Consider the following 22,648-nt stretch of genomic DNA (forward strand, 5'->3'; position numbering starts at 1 on the left):
GGTGGAGCGCATGCTCCGTGTGATCTCAGTTCTTTTACATACATTGAGGTGCATCTCGTGGCCCAAGGTGCGATCTGTCTTGATAGATGTCCCACAAGCATTTGAAAAGAATGCATGTTCTGCTGTTGTTGGATAGACTTTTCTATAAATGCCTATTAGAATTCCATTGGTTGATGGTGGTGGTTTCTGTATTCTTGCTGAGTTTCTTTGTAGTTTAAAAAAAAATAATTTGTTGACAAAGGAGTATTAACATCTTCAACTATAATTTGTCTAATTTTCTTTTCAATTATTCCAGCTTTGCTTCACGTATTGTTTTGTATGCTGCTCTGAGCACACACATTTGACGTCTGTCTTCCTGATGGGCTGAGTCGTTTTAGTTGTTATATAACACCCCTCTCAGTCTCTGGTAATTATCTTTGATCTGGACTATTTTATCTGCTAAAACAGCCATTTCCACTTTCCTTTAATTAAGGTTTATGATGATCTATCTTTTTCCATGTTTTTATTTTCAACCTGCCTCTGTTGTCGTATGTGTAGTTGCTTGCAGACAGCATATAGCAGGGTTATGTTTTCATTTTTACCTTCTCTCTGCCAATGTATCTTTTACTTGTTGAAATTGTACCATTCACATTTAATGCAACATATTATTGCTACATTAGGGCTTAAGTCTGCCATCACATTGTTGTATGGATGTTCTGTCTTGTCTTGTCTCTTTGGTCTTCTTTAAGAAGAAGAAAAAAATAAAAAATATAAACAATAATAAAAGAAAATAGAAAGAAAAAATATGAATAAAATGACAATAAATATGTATTTATCAACAACTGAATCTACAAAACAAAATAAAGGGACAAGCAGAGCAGAAACAGACTCACAGACACAGAGAACGTGGTGGTCGCCCGATGGGGGGGCGGGGGGGATGGGTGAGAGAGGGGACGGGGGTGAGGAGCACAAATTACTGTTACAGAACAGTCACAGGGACGTAACGTACAGCGCAGGGAATGCAGCCAGCGTGTATGGTGTCAGACGGGTACAGGATTGATTGGGAGGATCGCTTATTACATAATGTCTCAAGGGGTGTCCACCTCAATCTAATAAAATATGTCAACTGTAATGGAAAAATAAAAAATGATTTAAATAAAAACAATAAATCACACATTTCCATGCCTTTAAAAACATAAACATGTTAACTTTCTTTTTAAATCCCTAACCACTGTTAAATGATTGTGGTTTACATTTAAGTTCGTGAGAATTATGAAAGATACTTTTGAGTAAAAATAATTGCTTTTCTTGTTTAAAAATTATGTTTCCCAGAATCATAGTTATAATCTAAATAAACAAAATTGCTAAAGCAAAAGAAAATCTGACTTCTGTTACAAACACCTTAAAAAAATTTTTTTTTTTTGTTTGTTCAAAAGATGTCTACAAATTTTTCCTTACAGCAGCTGGTTCATTAAATTATCAAACGGCGGAGACAACGGCACAGGTTTATCCTGACTTCACATGAAATTTTAATTCAGATGAAAAATATCTTCATATATAGTACAGTCAAAGGCAGCGAGCACTCTAGTTGGTCTTCCTGGTCCGTTCGAGCCGCCAGGCCCCGGTCATGTAGCGCAGCCGTATGCACAGCAGGTCCTTGCCCATCTGCAGCCAGCTCCAAACCGGGACCAGCTTGGAGCCTGCGACCGGAAAGTAACGGAAAGTCAGTCAGCTTCAACACACCCAGGAGAACACACGTCAGGTCACTGTGCAGTTCTATTTTAGAAGTCAGTCTGCATGACTTCTGGGAGCTTCTAGTCACCTTCATTTTATTTATATTATGTACATATATGTAAGTAAGGATGTTAAATAATTCCATCTGTACATTTACAAATTTTGGGGCGGACAAATTTTTATGTTTCACACACTACTTTCAATTTCACACGTACTGCAGAGGATCAATAAGAAACTGAAGACAAAAACCTGACGTCCACCCCACGTCTACTGAGGCCCCAGCCGGCCACAGCCAACGCCGCCCGAGCAGCCCGGCCGGCCGGCCGCACGCAGCCCCCCCCGCGGAGCGGCTTCCACGCCCCCGCTCCCGGGTCTCGCCCCCAGAGTGCCCTGTGGGCGCGTCGGGAGCACAGCCGCCGGTCCCCTCTGGGGACAGGTCAGGGGACAGGCGCTGGGCGGGGAAGTGACTCGGCCCAGGTCACAGGTTAAAGGCCAATGCGCTGGCTTCTTTCTCTTTTCTTTCACGTTCCCCTGGCTTTACTGAGGTACAGTGGACAAAGGTGAAATCTATTTAAGATGTACAATGTAATCATTTCATGTGCGTACCACCGTGAAATGATTGCCACGATCAAGTTAACACATCCACCGTCATTTCAATTGCGCCACAGACAAAAGAATGAAATCTCTTCCATGTAGAAATGAGCAGTTTCTTCTAAAACACCAAAAACGAAGCGCCCGGCAGGGCAGTGCATTTGGGAGGGTCTAACTCGACCACTTCAGGGGTGCTACCTACGGAAAAGGGCCCGGCCGCCCGCGGCCGAGGATTCAGGCGACGGCCGACACAAGCCGCCTCTGCCTGCCGGGTCGTCAGAAACGACGTCTGCAAGACGGCTGGAGATGCGGCATGGAGAGAAACAAGGTCGGATCTACCGATGCATCCAATCTTAACGGTGCAAAATGAAGCCTGTGCTCAGACTGCAGGGTCCTATCCAGGCCCCGCCATTTAGCCGTGCGTGACACTCGCGCCGGGGAGGAGCCTCACACTCCTCACTTGTCCCACCCTGCAGACAAATGAACCCCTGCCCGGGAGAGGGTCACGACCCCATCACCACGTTCCTTACACTGTGTCTTCGAGGACGACCTTTATTCCCTGCTTTGAATTCACACAGCAGCTGTCTCCTTCTGAGACATTAGCGTCCCAGTACTTGGTCGCACTGCCTTGTTTTATGTTATCGGTCTGGGCAAATATTATCTTCATAGCACCAATTAGGAATCTGGGGTGTGCATAATCCATGTTAGGATACAACTATCTCTGTGATGCAAATGAGCAAAAGATACAAACACGGAACACATCTCCACTTTCCCCCCATCAGCTTCGCACGGCGCCTGAGCCGGGCACAGCCCAATGCCGAGAGCTGAGAGAGCTGCCCGCTGTGCCCAAGTGGTCCGTCACCTGTCTCCAGCCCCTCTGCCCCGGGCTGCTGCTGGGACGGGGCTTCTGCAAACCCAGGGAGCCAGGGCCTCCCAGAGGCTGGGGTTCCCTCCAGGCCGCGCTGTTCACACCGCTTCCAGGCTGGCTCTTCACCTGCTTCGGCCCCGGGACACCTGGGGCTCATGCACCATCAGCTTCTCCGGGCAGCAAGGGCTGTGCCCAGGGACGCGGGCTGGCCGGCGGCGGAGGCGCTGCAGGGGCGGGCCCGGGGAGCCAGCTGCCCGCAGCCCAGCAGCGACAACAGAACGAGAGGCTCACCTTCGATCTCGGTCCACGTGACAGCAACCTCGGCCACGGGGATCTTGAAGGACTGCGCTATGTACAGCAGCTCCACGTCGAACGCCCTGGAACAGAGGGGGCGTAGCGCTTGCTTTCAGAAAGACAGAGCGCCTGCATCTCTGCCTCGGCGTGTTCTAAAGAAACGCGCAGGCAGATGGGAAGCTACGCAGCCAAGCTGATGGTCCGGCTGACACAGGGTCAAGAGAAGCCCGCAAGGTGGGGATGGCCTACGGGGCCCCCAGAGAAAGCCCAGTTTTGGGGGTTTTCAGGACCCATGGCTGCAGCCCAGCCCCAACCCAGGACCTCCCCGCTGGGGCCAGAGTGGGTGGCACAGAGCGAGAGCGGCTCTGGGGCCGTTCCCAGGCCTTGGCAGAGCGGCCGGGGACCAGGGCCTCCTTCCCGCACACAGGGTCCTCGGGCCTGTCTCCCCCCGCCCCCTCCCGGCCCACCCTGGGCTGCGCGGCGCCGGCAGCATGGCCGCTGTGGACTGGCCTCTGAGTATCGCTGGGCCAGCAGCGGGCCGCCGCAGCCGCGGCCACTGCGTGCAGGACGCGATGGCAGCCCAGCGCGGGCGGGCGGGGGCCCTGCCTGTGGAGGCGCGCAGGGCGAGTGGGACGTGAGACAAGGTCGCTGCACAGGGATGGAGGCCCAGGCCGGGACGGGGAGTGGGGGGGGTCCTTTTTATCTTTTTTAATGACGAGAATTTAACCTTGTTTTCCCCAACTGTGGGAAAGGCGTGGCTGAGGGCAGGAGGGGCAAAACCAGCAGTGAGGTCCCTGGAGGGAGGACTAGGTGGTGTGGGGGTCAGAGGACACGCCCCAGGCCGGACGGAGCCCAGCTCCCAGGAAAGGAAGGAGAGGAATGGGCGCTCCCTCCTGCTTGGATCCGTCTGAGCTTTTCCCTTTCTCCCCAAAGGGAAAAAAAGCTGGAGGACCCGGGCTCCTCCGGCCGGTGTGCGCCGTCGGGGTGGGAGCGGCTGCAGGGCCCGTCCCGCGCTGCTCCGCGATTTTCAAGGGGAGACCCCGCCCAGCGAGAGCACAGAGGCCGGGCGGTCACAGCGCGCTGTGGCCTTGCGTGAAGCGGAGGGTCGCCCCGAGCCACACCCCCGTGCCAGTCGCGCGGGGCACCTACCAGCGCTCGACGTGCAGCGAGGAAAAGGTCCGCAACGCCGCCTCCCGCGTGAGCAGCTTGAAGCCGCACTGCGTGTCCCTGATCCCGCGGACGCAGAGGAACCACACGAGGAAGTGGAATCCGTACATGAGCAGCGTGCGGAAGTAGGAGCGCTGGAAGGAGGCGGAAAGTGGCTTCCCCGCCGACCGCCGGCGGGCACGCCGCGCACGCCCCGGCTGCCGACAGGGGAGCCTGCAGGCGGCGTCTCAGGCCCGGAGCCCCTCCCGGGGGCCGCGTGGCGCAGTCGGGGGCCCACCCGCCGCGTGCCGGGCACGTGCGACGTCGCGGTCACGGACCGCGGCGCGGGCGGGGCCGGCCGGGCTCTCCGGCCGCTCTCGTTTTAAATGTATAAAAACGCCACTGTCGCGAGCACAGGGGACGTCTCAGTCGCCTACGCGTTCTGTGTCTCTTTGTTCCAAATACACTTCACTCTCAAAAAAGGCGACAGCTACCGGAGTAGCTTGAAAACACATAAAACAGTAACATTTGAACCTGATGAGGAGCTAGTAAAAATACTGGTACGCTGAAAGCGGCACAGCGTGATGGCACCACAGTCACAGCCGAAAAAGGAACCAAAAACCGTCTCATTAGGTACGACACGTATCTGGTTAAATAGGTTTTACCAGTTAAAGTCTTTAACATTTCAGATACTAAAGTCATCTTTATTCCTGAGTATTCACTTTGGTTATTAGTGATTAATTTTATTAGTGGCAGCAACAGGACACAGTAGCCCATTAGTCATTAAACACTGAACAGTTAATTACCACTGTATTCAAGACTTTCACGTTTGGGATTAAAAACCTGGATCCCTTAACATTTCCTACAGTTACGGTTACCAGACGCAGGGAGCGACACGCTACCCACGCCCCTGAACCGCCTGTGGAGAGTCCACGCAGAACGGTCAGCGCCTCACGCGACTCACTCGCGCTCCCTTCCCCCTCGGGCTTTTGTGGGTCGCGACGGAAACCCTCCGCGTCGCCCCCGCCCCCGCACACACTCGCGGGCGCCGGGCCGGCGACGGGGAGACCCCGCTGCACCGAGGCCTGCACGGGAGCCGCGGCCCCACGGACGGGTCTGCGCCGCCCGCGCGGGTCCCTGCCGCTCGCGGAGTCGCCCTCTCTTCGCCTGAGCGCGCGGCTGCAAGCGCCTTCTTAGGGAGACGCTCTCCCGACGGTTACACGAGAGAACACGAAAGCTGTCAGCCAAGTGTCTGACACAGGACATAAGAGAAACCCAACTTTTTTTTTTTTTTTTTAAAGAAAGCTTGAAAACTCAATTCAACCTTCTGACCAGTTTCTCTCGTGTATTAAACAGGGCAAGACGGGAAGGAAGTACAACACCCCTCCACACGGTCTGCAAACCACACCTCTTAGGAGGATCTAGCGCCTCCCAGTCGTCAACAGAGAACCGCTGGTTACCTGTTGATGTAAACTCGTCTTACCTCTTCTCTCTAAGCAGCCTGGGCAGAAACCTCATCCTAAAATAGTCTGGGCATATCACAGCAGCTGGCTCAGGGCCTTCCACATAAAACACTTCCAATAAATACTGGTTGACTGATTCAACCTCCAAAAGAGCATTTACGCTTAGGAAAGGAAAAAATAGAAATTCAAAGATCGAAAAATGAAAATTAAAAGGTAGAAAAATAATAGCCATACACTATTCTTCTTGAACGATTTTTCGATGTGATTAAAGTGAGCTTACTACTTAGCAAATAAAAATAGTCACGACGGCTTTTGCTTGGCTCTGAAGAGCAGACTCATTTGTTTAGGGTAACGGCTATTTCATAAAATCTAGAAACATGTGGAGTTCACATGAATACCTTAAATTTGATTTGTAGCATATCTGAACGGATAAACTACAAAGAGGAGCATCTTTAATTTTTAAAAACGTGGAAAAACAGCTTAAGTTTAGAAGGCGCCTGAAAGTTCACCATCGGGCGGACTTCGGCGAGTGGGGCCAACGGAGGCGCAGAGCCGCACCGGAGCCGCCGAGGCGGGCAGCTCAAAGCACGAGGGGAAAGGCGTTCGCTGCTTCCATGCTAACAGCGCTCTCTCTAGTGCTGATGAAATATAGACGGGGAACTCGGGCGATGTTCAAAGCGGACTCGTACTTTCATTATCTTACAATAAGACCTTCAAAGAAGTGTGGAGACTTAGGCAGAAAGCCGTCAAAGGAAATCTGAGGACACGAAATGGTAACGGATCCCGTTTGGAATCTTCTATGGATGATAAACTTGGGCCCAGCGACCCGGTAAGCGTTGCTGTGGGACTGGCACACAGGACAATGGGACCGGGACACGTGGGGGGCGCGCCAGGGCCCCGGCCACAGGTCTGAGAAACAGGAAATCTGACCTTGGCGTGGCGGAGCTCCGGGTCACTGTCCACCGCCTCCAGTGCGCCGGGCACCCCAGCGGCTCGGGCGCGGAAGGCAGGCCGTGCGCTGCTGCCCGGAAGGCCCTGCGCGGGGCGGGGCGGGGCCCCCTGGGGCCGCACGCTGCATCTGCAGTGGGAACTGCGGCCCTGAGCCCGCGGCCGGCCGCCCTGGCTCTCTACGGCCTAGCAGCCAATTCCGTGGGGCCCAAAAGCACTCGGCCAACCTCTGAGATTTAGGGACGGAGAAATGTGTGGGCGGTGACAAGAAGCGCCAGAAACACGCAGACCCTGGGGGAGCGGCCTGCACGTCCGCTGGGACCAGGGCTGGGCCGCAGCACAGCCCATTCACGTGCGGCTCCAGGGAAAACTCGGAGCGTCCAGCTGCTGGACAGCCTTACAAACCACACCAAAACCGGGGGCTTTCCAGGGCCACCCCCAGCGCGTACAGGTCCCAGCTCGCGCTGCCCTGACCCCCCACAGCGTCCTCCCTACGGCTTCCTCCGCGCCGCGCGCTCTCTGTCCTTCACCTGGTGGGTTGTCCTTCTTCTCCTACGGTGATTTTCTTTTTTTAAAGGAAAAACTTTACTCTCAAAACCATTACATTAATAGTGGTCTATTCTCATGAAGTGTTTTTTGTTTGTATGGATATTTTTGCACAATTATACTGCGTTTACAATATATTTAAAAAAAAATACAACTTACTATTTTGGGTACTTCCCCACAGCCTCCATCTTCATCTATACTACTGCCTGTGTGACGCTCCGTCCAGGGGAAGCATCTACGTTTCCTAGCGCTGGGACGCAGCAGTTTACAGGTCCCAGCCTTTTGTAAGTGAAGCTGACGTGCTGAACACCCTGGGCACACATTCTTCTTTCTGTATCTGTGAAGTGATAAAGCTGGACTGGCTAACCTCTGAACTCTTCCGGTTTTAAAGTCCTAAATCCGAGAGTCCCTGGGGTTAACAGATTAGACCTTTTTCAAATACCAATGAAAGTCCATAGGGATAGAGAGCTCTGAACTACATGCTGAAGATGCCGGAATAGTTTAGTTCTTAACAAAAGGGGAGTCCAGGCTTCCGCATTTAAACATGACCCTGGGGAGGGTCTATGACTCCGCCGCCAGCTTATCCTGAGGCGAAGGCGCGCACTCTACCTGGTGGGCCCCGCGGGGCCCTGGGCCGCCGTCTGACGGCGGGTCTGGGACCGGCCAGGAACACGCACTCGGCAAAGAAACTGCGCAGAGTCCTGACCGTGCCCTGAAAAATGCAGCCGGACGCTCGCCCCCCGGGGCCGCCCTAGCGGGTGAACGGTGAGGAACGTAATGGGCAGGTAGTGGACTTGACACACTAAGCCTACAGTTTGTACATGAAAAAATAATTTGAGTTAAAACTGCCTAATCACTACATCGTACACTTGAAACTAACAATACCGCATCAACAATAATTGGAAATTATTTTAAATGTAACCCTCCCCCCCGCCTCCGGAAAACACTGCGCAGAGTAAGTCCTTAACAACACTTCACACCGTTCCAGGTTTCCACCTCACCCAGAAATTACAGAATGAAGAACCTAATGTCTTCAGTTTAAAAAAAAAAATACCCTAAAGATGGCAGTTACAGCTGGTCCAGTTTTAAGCTATAGTGTTTTTCTAAGAGAAATAAAGTGTAAAGAAAAACAAAACGGGTAAACTCTGTGTGAAACTCACTACGCAGTCCCCAGTGTGCGTCCCCGGAGGGACTGGGAGGCAGGGACGGGTTCGAGGGCGGCACCTGGGAGGCTGCCCAACCTTACGGCCGCGTGGGGGCTCCTCCTCCGCGTTGTAAGGGGAAAAAGAAACAAAACCAGCGGAAAAGAGCCGCCTGCACCCTAGGTCAGAGTGGGGCCGACACCCTTCTTGTCCTCATTAGGAAAGAAGAGAAAAACAGAAAAATCAACTCCTACAAGTGCCAGCCCTTCATAAACTTGCCAAAATAAACATGCTTTTATTCCCCCTTGAGAGGAACCCCACTTTTGGGAGATGAAGGAGAAAAGCGCATTTCCCACTAATGCGCATGGGACAAAAGGAGGGGCCGCTGACCCACCTGCTCAGCCAGAGAGCCTCACCTGGGCAACCGCCTCCTCCTGCAGGTGAGCGCGGGATCCGCACGCGATGGCCATCTGGTCCTGCGGAGACAGCGGGGAGTCACGGTACGTCCAGCATTTATTCGGAAAGACTCATTTTCCAGGAACCGACTCTCTGAAGAAGTGCCACCGAGTACCCTTACATGTCCCCTGAGGAGCCGAGCATGCGTGCGGCTTCCGGAGGCCGACGGGCGGCACCGGGGGCACCTGCTCTTCAGGGCTGAACAGGAGGCGCGTGCGCTACTTCAACGCTCCCGTAGTACAACTTTTCCTGATTAAAAATACTACGTTACTATAATTACGAAGACGCCGCCTCCAAAGCTAAAAACACCGCGAAAAGGGAACGGAAACCGGCCCCGGACTCCGAACGTGGTCGAGGCGCAGAGACAAAGCGGGAACAACGCAGAAAACAATGCAGAAAGCAGGAAAAGTCAGGTAGCAAAATCAGTCCTCGTCACCCAGGAAGGGCAGAAACGAAAACTGCGGGAGGATGAAGCAAAGAGCTGACTTAGGGAAAAGTTTTATTCGTTAAAGGACATTGAGTTCTGATTTAAAAAATCATTTCTCCTTAAATGCAATACAGGTTCGTCGTTAAAAACAAACGATAAAACTAATCTAAAAAAAAAACCAAACAAACCTGAAGGCACCTACCCTCCCGCCGCCCAGAGATCCCTGATGTCAACACATTTTACTGAGAGAGAGACGTCCCCATGTATCTCCAGATGTTTAAAATGTGCTTTGCTCACTTAGCGATGCATAATAAAGCCACCCGACACAATTCACTTGACCAACGTGGCCGAATACTGGCCTTCCTGGGCCCTGGCCAGGTAGCTCGGCTGGCTGGAGTGTGGCCGAACAGGCCAGGGCTGCGGGTGCCGGCCGCGGTCAGGGCACAGGCGGAATCGGCCGCGGACGTGCCAACAGGCGGACGACGAACCCATGTTCCCCTCCCCCCGCCTCCTTCTCTCTCTCTCTCTCTCTCTCTCTCTAAATTCAATCAGTAAAACAATGCGGCATTTTAAATTGTTTCTAGCTGTTCCCTTTTATTAAAAGACACAGCCACATAAAAAATAAGCAAAAATCCTTGCACACTTATTTTTACACACATTCGTCATTTTTTCCTTAAGACTAGTTTCTCAAACTTGGGTCAATGGATGTGCATTATTTAAAGCTTTTGATTCCCACTTCCAACTTGTTCTAAAAAAACGCTGGACGGTCGGTACAGGCTCAACCGAGGCTGGAACGACCGCGTCGGACGCCCGAACCCTAATCGCGCGCTGCAGCTCCTTACACCTCGGCGCCGTGGGACAGCGATGCGGCAGGAGAGGAGGGGCGGCAACGGCGCCCCCGCCCCCCGCCTTCCACCTGGACACACGTGTTCACCCGTGTGGCTGGAGAGACAGAGGAGCTGAAATTTTATTCGATTTTAATTGATCTAAATGTAAAGAGTTCCACGTGGCTAATAGCTACTGTTTTGAATGGCACTGGTAAAAGAGGTATCCTCAGAACTAATTCTTCTGAGAATTATACGAAGTCACTTAGTATCTTTAAATAAAAACTCCTGGGAAGAAAGGCAGAGTGGGTGACAGTGGAGAGAGACACAGAATGATCCACACACCAGGAAATTAAACAGGTGTTATTTCTAGGAAGTGGGATAGGAGGTGAGTTTTTGTAATTACTACATTTGGCTGTTGGAGCTTTGCTTTAACGGGCTGTGTGTGTGTTACTTCTTAATTGTCTGGTTTGCGGGAGTAAAAGGGGAGCGGTCACGCGCGGTGGTCTGCTCTGAGTCGGGGCCACTCCCGTCCGAAGGGCTCTGCTCGCCGGTCAGGTGGTGGCCCTCGACGTGTTCCCCTCGTTACGTCCTTTTTCCTTTCACGTAATCCTGCCGCCTCGTCCCCTCGCCTCCAAAAGCCCACGCTGCTGACTTTTATGAAGTGTCATTTCTTCAGCAAAAATACTCGGATGTGTTTATCCTCTTCCTTGGGTTACATTTCCGGAATCCTCTTTCTCTGGGTGAAGCGCCCTCCGATCCCTTTGTACACTGAGGCGTGGCTGTCGCGCCGAAGGCGGCAACTGGGCCGGCACAGGTGGGCTCTCCCCGGGGACCCTGGGCCCCGCCCCTCGGTCACTGCACGGCTCTGGGGGTCCCCGGCTTCCCTGCCACGTGGGGCATCGCTGCGCCCTGCACAAGGGCCTGCCGCACTGAGCGGGGGGCGCTAAGCACGCGGGGCTGGGCTCCCCACTCGGCCTGAACCCCTGGAAAGGGCGCGGCCTCGCGACTCCTCTTGCTGCTGCCGCGGCAGGCCTGGGTGCCGAGCGGGGCCAGGCCGCGCACAGTGTGCCCCTCTGGGGCGCTCGCTCCTCTCTGTCTGACTCTTTCCAGACTGGGAGCATCTCATACAAAGCTCAGGATTTGGAAAATTCACCTTTTTCTGAACAGCTTCTAAAAGGCGGGCGTGGCACCAGATTCTCTTCCGTTCCTCAGCCTCCATTGTTCCTTTTGTTCCTTTTGCTGAACGCTGATACGGGGTTTGTCCCCGTGGGACGTCAGCCGCGGCCTGCGTGCCCTTCTGTGGCTGGCTGCACACACAGGCCGCACGCCCACACAGCGGGCCACGCAGCAGTTGCGCACCAGGCTGCCCGGCCGCACCGCGCGAGGACGAGCCACCGACGCGCCGGGCGAGGTCACGGCACGAGGCTGCCACGGCCTTTCCGGAGTGGTTGCCTCTCTCTGTTTGTCTCATCAAAACCAAGGCTCTGTGGCCCAGTTTCATCCCATGCTGTCACCTGGAGCCTCATTCTGCGCTTTCGTGACAGGTGTGCATGTGACAAGCATAAAGGTTGAGAGGTGGCCAGGGTGTTAGGTAAGTGATTGGCAGGTGGCCCTCAGGGAGTCAGTGAGTGCTTCTAATAGAATGATCAGCTCTTCTGTGGGCCGTACGCAGGGATTTCACACCCCCAAACCCCTAGGTTTTTAACTTACACCCCTATATTCTTAACGGGATACAATGTAAACTATACTCTTACACTCACCGGCCAAGGCTGTAGATCACTCAGTCCCCTTTCCAGTTTTTCAACATCTGGAAACTTCGTGGCTCCATCAGCATCTGCCATGAGAATCTTTTCTCCTCGAGAGCTGAAAACACCCTGCGTGGAAACACCCCAAGGCAAAAACAATATAAAAAAGGCTGCCCAAAGTCAGGGTTAAATTCAAAGACGTAGGGGTCTGCTTTGCCTTCCTTGAAGCAGCCGAGAGCACAGCCCCGGGCAGGGAGGTCGCTGAAAACAGCTGCATGGATGGGCTCCCCCTAAGCGTGTCTGATGCCTACCTCAGGAGCTCAACAACTTTGTGAGGTCACACAACGAATACGCTGGAAAATATCAAGCTAAAAAAAATAGATTTGGACAAATCGAAGATATTCTGCACCAACGCGATTAAAAAGGTGGAATGCGTGTCACGTGTGGTGTGTGTGAACCGTGCATTTATCATGGCGTTACCAAGCGCAGCGTATGAAGAACATATTTATGAACAGACTGAACACAATACATACAAATTTGATGTGAAATGCATCAAAACATAGATAATTCTGTATTCTTTATTTTGGAATCTAAAGTATTCTAAGTAAACTGTTGAATAAAAATATGGACTGTCCCTAAAATGTAGGAAGCGGGGATACACCCAAATATACGCTGCTGTCTGAGACACTGGACGCTTGGGAAAACCGTGCCGCTCAGTGTCGAACAGGCGGGCCTCCTGCGTGAGATGCGGCCCCGGCGGTGCACATCCACGGCAGAGGCAGCTCTGCATCAGCCCTCCATCCCCAGCCCTCAGGGCGCGGCCCGTGGGCCCGCGGCTGCTCAAGCGCCAGCACGGCAGTGGCCTGACCCAGCAGACGCAGCTCTGCGGCCACCGGAGGGCGCCACGGCAGCCCAGACACGCGCCCCCGGTGCCAGGAGCCTGAGTGTCTGCTCTGCGGTCCGGGCTACTACCTGGTGTCTGTGACGTTTGCCGCGGTCGCTGGACCAAGGGTAAAAAACAGAAGTGAAAAGGTCATACCTAACTCCCGAACACCCGATACGAAGTTTTAGAGAAAACATTCCAAGGCACCTAACCTGTGGCCAGGGACTTAGAGCGGAAGCACGAACGAACAAGGAAGGGGCGCTTCCACAAGGGGGCGCCCTGCGACCGCAGGCCATGCTCCGGGCCGACGGGCGCGGCGCGGGGCCTCCTGTCCACGCAGGCGGCCTCACCGCGCCTGTCAAGGGGGTCTTTGGTGCCTGCGGCCCTCCCTCTCCTGTCGATGGCCGTCACCCCTGCGGCCCCGCCGTCCCCGCGCTCCTCCCTCCCCACGGCCTCGCCCCCCAGGCCTCTTCCCGCCCTCCTTTACTCCTGCCCCCCACCCCTGCCCGCTTCCTGCGTGCCAGGCTGCCCCGGTGCCACCGCTGGGCGCCTCATACTACAGACGGCTCCACCTCGGCCCCACACCCCGCCTCTGAAACTCGCTTCCCCTCCAGCGTCGCCCAGGGCCATGGGCCACTCCCGCCCCGCCCGCCCCCCCCAGCTCCCCCCCAGATCTGAGTGAGCCTCACTTTAAAAGCCTCCTACCTGCGTCCTCCTCTTCTGTTTTGTCACTACCATAACCCAACAGTGGTCGTTACTCCCTGCCTGCACGGCTGCCGCCCCCGGCCACAAGGACACAGCCCGAGCCTGCCGCCCCCGGCCACAGGGACACAGCCCGAGCCTGCCGCCCCGGCCACAGGGACACAGCCCGAGCCTGCCGCCCCCGGCCACAGGGTCACAGCCCAAGCCTGCCGCCCCGGCCACAGCCTGAGCCTGCCGCCCCCGGCCACAGGGACACAGCCCGAGCCTGCCGTCCCCGGCCACAGGGACACAGCCCGAGCCTGCCGCCCCCGGCCACAAGGACACAGCCCGAGCCTGCCGCCCCCGGCCACAGGGTCACAGCCCGAGCCTGCCGCCCCCGGCCACAGGGACACAGCCTGAGCCTGCCGCCCCCGGCCACAGGGACACAGCCCGAGCCTGCCGCCCCCGGCCACAGGGTCACAGCCCGAGCCTGCCGCCCCCGGCCACAGGGTCACAGCCCGAGCCTGCCGCCCCCGGCCCCACAGCCCGAGCCTGCCGCCCCCGGCCACAGGGACACAGCCCGAGCCTGCCGCCCCCGGCCACAGGGACACAGCCCGAGCCTGCCGCCCCCGGCCACAGGGACACAGCCCGAGCCTGCCGCCCCCGGCCACAGGGTCACAGCCCGAGCCTGCCGCCCCCGGCCACAGGGTCACAGCCCGAGCCTGCCGCCCCCGGCCACAGGGACACAGCCCGAGCCTGCCGCCCCCGGCCACAGGGACACAGCCCGAGCCTGCCGCCCCCGGCCACAGGGACACAGCCCGAGCCTGCCGCCCTGGCCACAGCCCGAGCCTGCCGCCCCCGGCCACAGGGACACAGCCCGAGCCTGCCGCCCCCGGCCACAGGGACACAGCCCGAGCCTGCCGCCCCCGGCCACAGGGACACAGCCCGAGCCTGCCGCCCCCGGCCACAGGGTCACAGCCTGAGCCTGCCGCCCCCGGCCACAAGCACTGCCAGTCGTCCCTTCACTGGGCCCTTGGTCGCGTCTGTCCTCTGTTTTTGCCGCGACACCCCCAACCCTCCGAAACCAACCTAGTCGAACCTTGAGTTACTAGCCACGCGGCCGAGTCACCTGCTCCACCTACCTGGGCCTCAAATCCCTCATCTGCATAATCAGAATGATAGGACCTGCCCCGCAGGACGACCCCGGAGGGTTACCCGTGACCATTCTGTCACAGCGGCCGATCTGCCCACTCAGCAGGACGACGAGCGGTGAACGCCGGGCCTGCGCCTGCCTCCTCCGTCCCCGAGGGGCCCGACGCCGACGAACGGGCGCGTCGGAAAAGTGTTCCCAGCCTTTCTTGCAAGCAGAGGTGGCCCCGTGACACTGTCTCTGCCCGTGAAGTTTAGGTCGGGCCTGGGGAGGCCTGGGAAGAGGGGGACAGACGGCTGGCACGCGCCCTTGCCGCGTCCTTCCACGGTGCGTCCGGGACACAGTGCAGTGGCCAGGCCCCGGGGTCAGCTTTGCGCGGGGAGACCCGGCGTGAGAGGGCGCCGCTGCTGAACGAGCCCTGGCCTGTGCCCAGGCTTCTTTCAGGGAAAGGAAGGGGCACTAAAGGGGTAAGTAACGCCGAGTCCGTTAGGGCGTTACCATTACTACTTGAATTTTCTTTCACTTCCCCGGCTTGGTGTCCTCGCTGGCCTGTCCCGAGTCCCACCCGCGGCCCCCGGGGGGAGGGGCCGCTGCTTTCAGGAGGCCCCTAGCCTGGCCGCGCTCACGCGCCTCGGCCGGCACGACCGCCCTCTCTGTGAGGCGGGGGACCCACGGCCGGCCGGTCTTAGTTCACGCCCCACGCTTAAGCACGGGGCCTTCGAACAGGTCGTGTTTAATGCACAAAGGCAGTTTGTACATTAAAAAAAAATCATATCATCTCATCCAGTGACCCTGCCAAAGACAGCGAGAGGGACGGTGGGCACTTGAAACTTTTAAGATAAACCCATGTCTCCGAACGACCCAGAGTGTTACAGACAGGGCATGCTCAGGTTTGACCAAATACACATGTACGTGTAAGGTTACTGTTACAAATAATTCCCCACTAAGTTGAAACATTCTGGTGTTTGCCCAGCGAGCCGCAGAAGTCACACGCACTGCCACCTGCAAGAGGGACGGCCCAGCCCCGCCCCTAATCGCGGACAACCGCGCGCAGACCCCGCGTTACCATTTTCACGGCGCCGCCTTTCCCCCGGTTCTTGGCCAGCGTGATCACTCGCACCTTGTCGCTTCCGTATTTCCGGCAGTATCCTAAGGCTACCTGTGCAAAGGTATAAAGGGAGGAAAAAATGAACCTGGACCACAGGATGGTAACACGAAGGGGCCGCTCCAGGCGGCCTCGACGCCGCGGCCCCCAGGCATCGGGCGGCCGCGGCGCTCCGGGGGGCGTGTGGGTGACCCCAGCGACGGGCAAGCACCGCTACTTTCTGCCCCCCACCCCATTAGTAAACTGCTGGAAGGGCCTGTGTGCGCACGTTCCATGTCGCGCCCACTGCGCACGCGCATCCAGTCTCCCCCGACGCGCACACTCCGGCCTCGGCTCACGCCGTCTCTTCAGTCTGCGCGCTCTGTCCCCCGCGCTGCTGGAGGTAAATCCCGACCGGATTTCCGTTCAGCAGTCGCTCCTTCCCACAGACTCTGCAGCACCGTTTGCGGGCGCCCCCCCCCCCGCCCGCCCCGCGCCGCGGGGCATGGAGGCGGGGCGCCCGCCGTCCCAGCTGGTATTTAACAAACCCACCACCGGCGCACCCGCGAGCGGACACGTGCTGCCCTGCGCACTTACCATAAGGTCCGTTACGCTGCTATTTAATAAGAATGTTAACAGCACCGTAAAAGAATCTTTTCTGACAGAAATAAGACTGTCAAGAAAATGCGAAGCGTTGCCCACAGTCACCGGCGAGATTCAGTACACGTGCTACCGCCCGAATCAGCGCACCCCTCGGAGGAAGCCATCAGCGGGGACAGCACTCGAAGTCCCCGGGACGCCCGATGCTCGCCCCGAAGGAGCTGCGTCGAAGGACCCCCGACGCTCAGCGCCGGCCTGAAGGCGCCGCCCCACTCGCCCGCCACTGCGGACTCGCCGGCGCGGGGCGTGGGGGGCCGGGCCACACGCCGAGGGCAGAGAGGCCTCCCGGGGCCAGCGCTGCCGCGCGCGCACGTCCTCCCGGGGCGCGCACGTCCTCCGGGGGCGCGCACGTCCTCCGGGGGCGCGCACGTCGCAGCCCCCTCGCGCGGACCAGCGCGGCTGCTTCCCAGCCTCGCCCTGGTAACATCGCCCCGCCCCTTCCGCGACCCGCGCAACAGCAATGCTGAGCGCTTAGCAAGGCTCTCGGGGTCTCTGATGAGCGCAACTAAGATCTTGCATTTGCCAAATTATCCTGTTTCCTTATCTACTGGCAATTCCAAAAGCAGGTTTACTCACCTTCGACGTCTGGTCTTTGCTGCCATCGTCAACTACGATCACCTCGTACGTGAAGGTGGGGTCTTGTTTCTGTGAGAAGCAAAAGTAAAAGGTCACGATTTGGCATAACCGCCATGAAGATTTCCAACAAAACTGTCTGGTGCTGATAAGCACAAACTATGTGAAATGAAAAGTCCAGAAGGGAGGAAGCGGAGCCCGGGTCGGAGGGGAGGGCGGACTCGGACCGACGCTGAGCACCCCGCCCGGGCCCCAGGTGCTCCCGGCGCCTAAGAAATCGGCCCCTGGGGTTCGAAGTCAGAGAGCGCAGGGTCACGTCTGGACGCGCCCCTTCGGAGCCTTAGGACCTTGGGCAAGTTAGCATCTGCGGCCTGGCTCCTCACTAAGAGCAGAAGCGCTCGTCTGCGGGGCTGGTGTGGAGAGTCCGTGTAACAGAAGAGAGACGCCTCGCCTGCGATAAGGGTTCAGTGCTCTTCCTCTTTTCTTTAAATGGGATTTTGAAGAGACAATACAGGTTCCTCCCTTTGGGTGAATCTTCTATCTTCCCTCCACACAAAAAACCCCTAAAAGCCAAAGTAAATCGAAACGCGGAATTCTCTTTAAAAAGAACAGGCCACAGGCTCCCGAGTTTTCTTCGGCCCTTCAAGGAGCCCGAGGGGCACTGCGGCCTTCCTTCTCTTCAGCAGGGAGAGACGTGGGAAATAAACGGGGGGGGGGGGTGCACACCCAGAATAATAAAGAAATACAAAGCCCTGAGAGTGGAATTACTTTCACCCCCGTTGCGAGCCTTTCAGACGGCCGCCTTCCTCACAGTCCCGAGGTCTGCGGACGCCCGCCAGGGCGGGCACAGCGGGTGGGAGGGGGCTCGCCCTGCAGGCTGCCCGGGTGCCTCCTGCCTCGGGGCCCGGCCACCTGCGAGCACGGGGCGGCCCCCAGCGGGGGACCTGGTCTGGCTTTAAGTGGAGACATCAGATTGAAAGAGAAAACCTAGTACCTGTCTCTCTTCTAGATAGCCCAGCGCTTCATCCATCATTACAGGCACTTAAAGAAAAACAGAAAAGGTGCATTAAAACCTGTTCTTGAAAGAGAACTATCCAGCTCTCACACTCTGTACCCGCGGGGAAGAAGGGCCTGCCTACCAAGGAGGGCCCCGGGATGTTCCCGCAGTGGCCCCCACCTGGACACCTGTCCTCTGGCCACACCTGGCTCCCTCCCCTAGAGGACTCTGGGGTCCCATGGCCTTCGGGCTGCTCACGGCCCACGGTCTCCATTCACCCGCCTCTCCTGACGGCAGCTGCGCAGCAGGGCACTGGGCGGGCGCGGCACCCAGCCCCATACGAGTCCTGCCCCGCCCAGCTCGCCCAGTGGCCCGCCCGGGGCTTACGCCGCTTCTCCTCATTGTAGGAAGGCACCACGACCGAGAGCCGCTTGGTGGGTGGGTCCCCGAAGCTGGGCAGCGCCTCCCTCTGTCCGCTGGTGCTGAGGAAGAACTTCTCTTCTTCGTGCCGGTGAAGGGGAGGCATTTCCTTCGCAGTGATAAATGCGACAAAGGAAACCTAAAGGCAGGTGCGTGTGAGAGATCGGGGGAGTCAAATGCTGAGCCATTTACGGGATTTTCCCCCTTTGGTGGAGTATTTATTCTCAGTTTTTAGTCCATTAACAGTGGCCTGGAGGTGACTCCAAACCCCAAACCAGTCCTAAGAATGACAACTGTCCCTCTACCCATAAGGTTCTAATGCCGCTTGGTCTCTTGTCCTCTGTCACCCCAGATCTAACGGGGAACAAATCGCAGACGTGCAGTCACTCCTAGATGCGCAGCCCCCGACCCCAGGCAGACGCACACAGTGGGGCCCCATACGTCCCTACTTGGAGCCTGACACTGCAGGGGACAAGTTCGCGCAGTAGCTGGAACTCTGGGCTGAGGACACACCTCCCACCCGGGCCCAGAGGGCAGCCTGCCAGTCCCCACAGGGGGCCCGGGGGTGCCTGAGGGTCCGTGGCGCTTACCCGAGACTTGCACTCAGAATGCAGGGTTTTCTGGAGTAACGTCCGAAGCGTGTGCGCTCTGTGTGAAATACTGGTAGGTACCAGTAACACATAGCTCCCTTCCCTGTGCAGCTGGGAGCTGGCTTTGCCAGGAACTATTCTTTATAATGCTGTTCCTATTAGCACATCTGCTTTCGAAAAAATCAACCTCCGTATTTTCGGGACGTTACTCTTTGCCAATTTGCCAACCATTGGTCTCCCATCCAAGCGCAAACCGGGCCTGACCCCACCTGGCCTCCGAGATCGGGCGAGATGCCTGAGCGCGGGGGAGGGGGGGCGTGGCCACACGCTGTGTGCCCACCGTCAGGTTCCCGCGGGCACCGGCTGGAGTGAGTGTGGGCAGCAGCCAAGACCGGTCAGTCCCAGTTCCCGCGGGGCACCCTGGTGTCCCCTCCGCCCCGGCGCTCCTACCAGTGGGGGAAGGCTGGCTCCGGGGCAGGGCGCAGCCGTGAGGAGGAGGGGCCCTCACTAGCTGGGGATGGGCGGGTTTGGCTCCAAATTGCTGCAGTGAAAGGCATTCTAACTCACGGAATCGCAATGATACCACAAGTAAAAACATCATCCAGCACCCTTGTAAGACGCCAGGGAACTCTTTCACTATTTTGAAAACGTGTTTTTTTATCTTACCTTTTACACATGAAAGGTATTTCCGGTTAATTGGAAGCTGAGGATTAAATTCTCTTTCATTACACATTTCGAGGTAATACGTGGAGAAGGAACGACATCATTAGAAGTAACGGATGTGGGTCGTGATCAACAATGGCTAACACCATCGGGTTAACGACAAACTTCCCAACTGGGGGGTCCAACCAACAGCCCCCGAGCCCGCGGGTGCGCCTCCCTGCCAGAGAAACCTGCCCTTGCGCGCCTCCTGATGCGATGGAAGAGGAGGTGTTCAGCACCGCGCGGGTGGTCATTAAAACGCTCATCTCATCAAGTCTCTAGAGGTGACGACTAGTTTACAGGAAATTCGGGAGACAGGGTATGATGTTAATAGGCACTGTGGAGGTGCCACCAGAAAAATGCAGACTACGAGGAATCCTGCAGGACAAATGGCCATGTATCAAAGAGAAGGGGAAAAGGGAAGAGAAATTGCTATAGGTTACGAGGCTGAGACACGAGAATGATGTGCTCAGTGTGTGGGAACGCGATCTGGAAAGAATTGGCTCCACCAAGACCTGCGCAGGCGCTGGACCTGATAGGCATTTAAAGACCACTAAATAATGGTTAGCTTACGTCTGTGATGATCCCATTGCTGCCGCATTTTAAAAGGGGTCCTATCTTTAGAGAGAAATGCCGAGACTTCACAGATACAAAACTGTATCTTGAATTTGCGTCAAAATGGCCCAAACGGAAGTGGGGTGGTGTGATCTCTCTCTCTCTCTCTCTCTCTCTCCCTCTCTCTCTCTCTCTCTCTCTCTTTTTTTTGCAATGATTACCTGCTCTGGCATTTAAAAAAAAAACAGAGTTCCACGAGCTCTGTGACACTTGTGTATTTGAGCTCTGCTCTCCAGCCTCAGTTTCCTCACGAGTCAAACAAAGCTACTGATAACACCTGTCAGTGTTGCTTCAAAGATCAGGCTGGACAATCTGTTACACACTGAACGCAACACCCAACATACAGTAACGGAGCAGCGAACACGTCCCGTACAAACGCCTCGTGTATGTGTGAGTCTGCAACAGATTCAACACAGCCCTGCCCCGTGCCAACCGGGACTTGTTCAAAACCCCGAAATCTCCCTATAGCACCAAGGGAGAGACAAATCACCAAATCACCGAAGGAACCAGGACGCAGCGCTGCTTCTCCATCTAAACTGTAACCTTTCTGTATGGATTCCTGGCTGCTTATATTAATGTCAAGGAAGCGGAAACCTCTGCATCTACGACCCAGAACGCAGGCTCGTCCCACACCTACTGGGAGAAAGTTCACTCACGAATCGGCCCGTGTTTGTACAAGGACGGCCAGACATCGCGAGTGTGAATGCTACCGCCTTGCCCGTTTCCAGGCTGTTCAATTCCGGGACACTGCGACCCCCAGACAGATGCTGACGTCAGGCCTCGCGCGTCCCAGAGGGTCTTCGCGAGGCCCCGACGGGATCCGCTTTGTAAGAGGTGGCTCCTGAGGGTGCTGTCCCTGCTCTGTGTGCCGACCCACATGAGGAGAGGAGAGTCTGCAGGGCACTCAAGACCTCCCGGGGGCGGGACGGCGCTGCCCAGGCTGCAGACCCGGGAGGTCGGTGTGTGCACAGGGTCCACGGACCCTCGGGCGAGTGGGCAAGGGGTGCGCACATCTCAAAGCGAACCGAGGTACCAGCGCTGGGGACGTGCGGAGCTAGCGCTCCCAAGTAGAAATAAACAAGGAAGGGGACGTGTAACCCAGGAGAGGCATCTGGGGTCCAGGCTCCGGGGACATCCCGGGAAACGGGACCCCAAACCTGGTGGCGCGGAGCAGACCACGCCCGGGCCGGGCCTCCGGGACAGCGGCGAGCCCGCGCCCGCGTCGGTCCCCACCGCGCCTCTCACCAGTATCAGGGCCGCGGTCACCAGCGCCGCTCCCAGCGCCGCGAAGAGCACCGCCAGCTGCAGCGAGAGTGCAGCCATCGCCCACGCCCGGCTGGCCCGCCACGGCCACCCTATCCGGCACCTGCACGCAAGCGGAAGCCGCCGCGCAACCGCAGTGGGCGCCGCGCGGCCCCGCCCCCCCGGCAGAGAGGCCGCGCCGTCGGGCGCCCGCCGGCTACAGCGCCCTCGCGCGGCCAGGCGGGGAACACGCAGGATTGTGTGCCTCACGCTACGTGCCAAAGCCCGGTGCCCCCTAAGAGTCAAAATACGGGACGTCCACTTAATTTGAACATCAGATAAGCAACAGTTTTTTTCTTAACAGTCTTATTAGAATATAATTCACATACCATACAACCCACCCATTTAAAAGTTTGGTATGTAACATAATTTTAAAAAACTGTGATAATGTTTTCGATATTCTTACCATTTTAAGTGTACAATACAGTGGTCTTAATTACATTCACGACTCTCTGCAGCTAACATTATTTCTAAAACTCTCCCCGCTCCCCTAGTCCCTGGTGACAACTACTAAAATACAGTCCTGAGAACGTCCTAAGGGGAAAAAAGAACTCTTTGTTTATCTGCATTCGAATGTGCTTGGCTAGCCTCTATTTTATCTGGCAACCCTATCCAGAGGCAGGTGGAAGCCTTGAGAACAGCAGCGGCTCCCAGGGAGCCCGCCCGGCCCCTGCAGCGTGGAACCTGGGGCCGATCCGGAGCTCCCAGGGCGTTTAAATCATCTCCGGGAGCCGGGAGCGCGGTACCTGGGAGAGGGAAAACTCGAGCCTAGCCTAAAGCACAGGCGGGAAGAGGACGCAGACACTTTGCTGTAATGCGTCACAC

The 22,648-nt window shown here is 56.6% G+C and overlaps 1 protein-coding gene across 1 annotated transcript; it reads right to left on the bottom strand.

Annotated features, from left to right (window-relative positions):
• Positions 1-885: 885 nt before the first annotated feature.
• On the bottom strand, positions 886-21,900 carry ALG5 (ALG5 dolichyl-phosphate beta-glucosyltransferase). Its single transcript, XM_054586564.1, has 10 exons — positions 21,767-21,900; positions 18,582-18,753; positions 18,192-18,238; positions 17,201-17,269; positions 15,947-16,039; positions 12,182-12,295; positions 9,128-9,187; positions 4,616-4,767; positions 3,464-3,549; positions 886-1,679 (listed from the first exon to the last, which is right to left on the bottom strand). Exons 1-10 carry the CDS (start codon positions 21,842-21,844, stop codon positions 1,564-1,566), a joined length of 987 nt encoding a protein of 328 aa, XP_054442539.1. The 5' UTR covers positions 21,845-21,900; the 3' UTR covers positions 886-1,563.
• Between the last annotated feature and the right edge of the window lie 748 nt (positions 21,901-22,648).

This window comes from Pteronotus mesoamericanus, unplaced genomic scaffold, assembly GCF_021234165.1.
Source record: "Pteronotus mesoamericanus isolate MK-2021 breed Mesoamerican mustached bat unplaced genomic scaffold, CSHL_Meso_final contig_94, whole genome shotgun sequence".
NCBI classification, from domain to species: Eukaryota; Metazoa; Chordata; class Mammalia; order Chiroptera; family Mormoopidae; genus Pteronotus; species Pteronotus mesoamericanus.

Bases quoted from the DNA above. Each gene is read 5' to 3' on its own strand.
- ALG5 (XM_054586564.1), bottom strand. From the start codon at position 21,844: ATGGCTGCACTCTCGCTGCAGCTGGCGGTGCTCTTCGCGGCGCTGGGA. The intron at 17,270-18,191 runs GTACTAGGTTTT...TGCTTCTCACAG, and splicing joins GCTATCTAGAAGAGAGACAG to AAACAAGACCCCACCTTCAC. The intron at 3,550-4,615 runs GTAGGTGCCCCG...CCTCTGTTCCAG, and splicing joins TCGCTGCACGTCGAGCGCTG to GGCGTTCGACGTGGAGCTGC.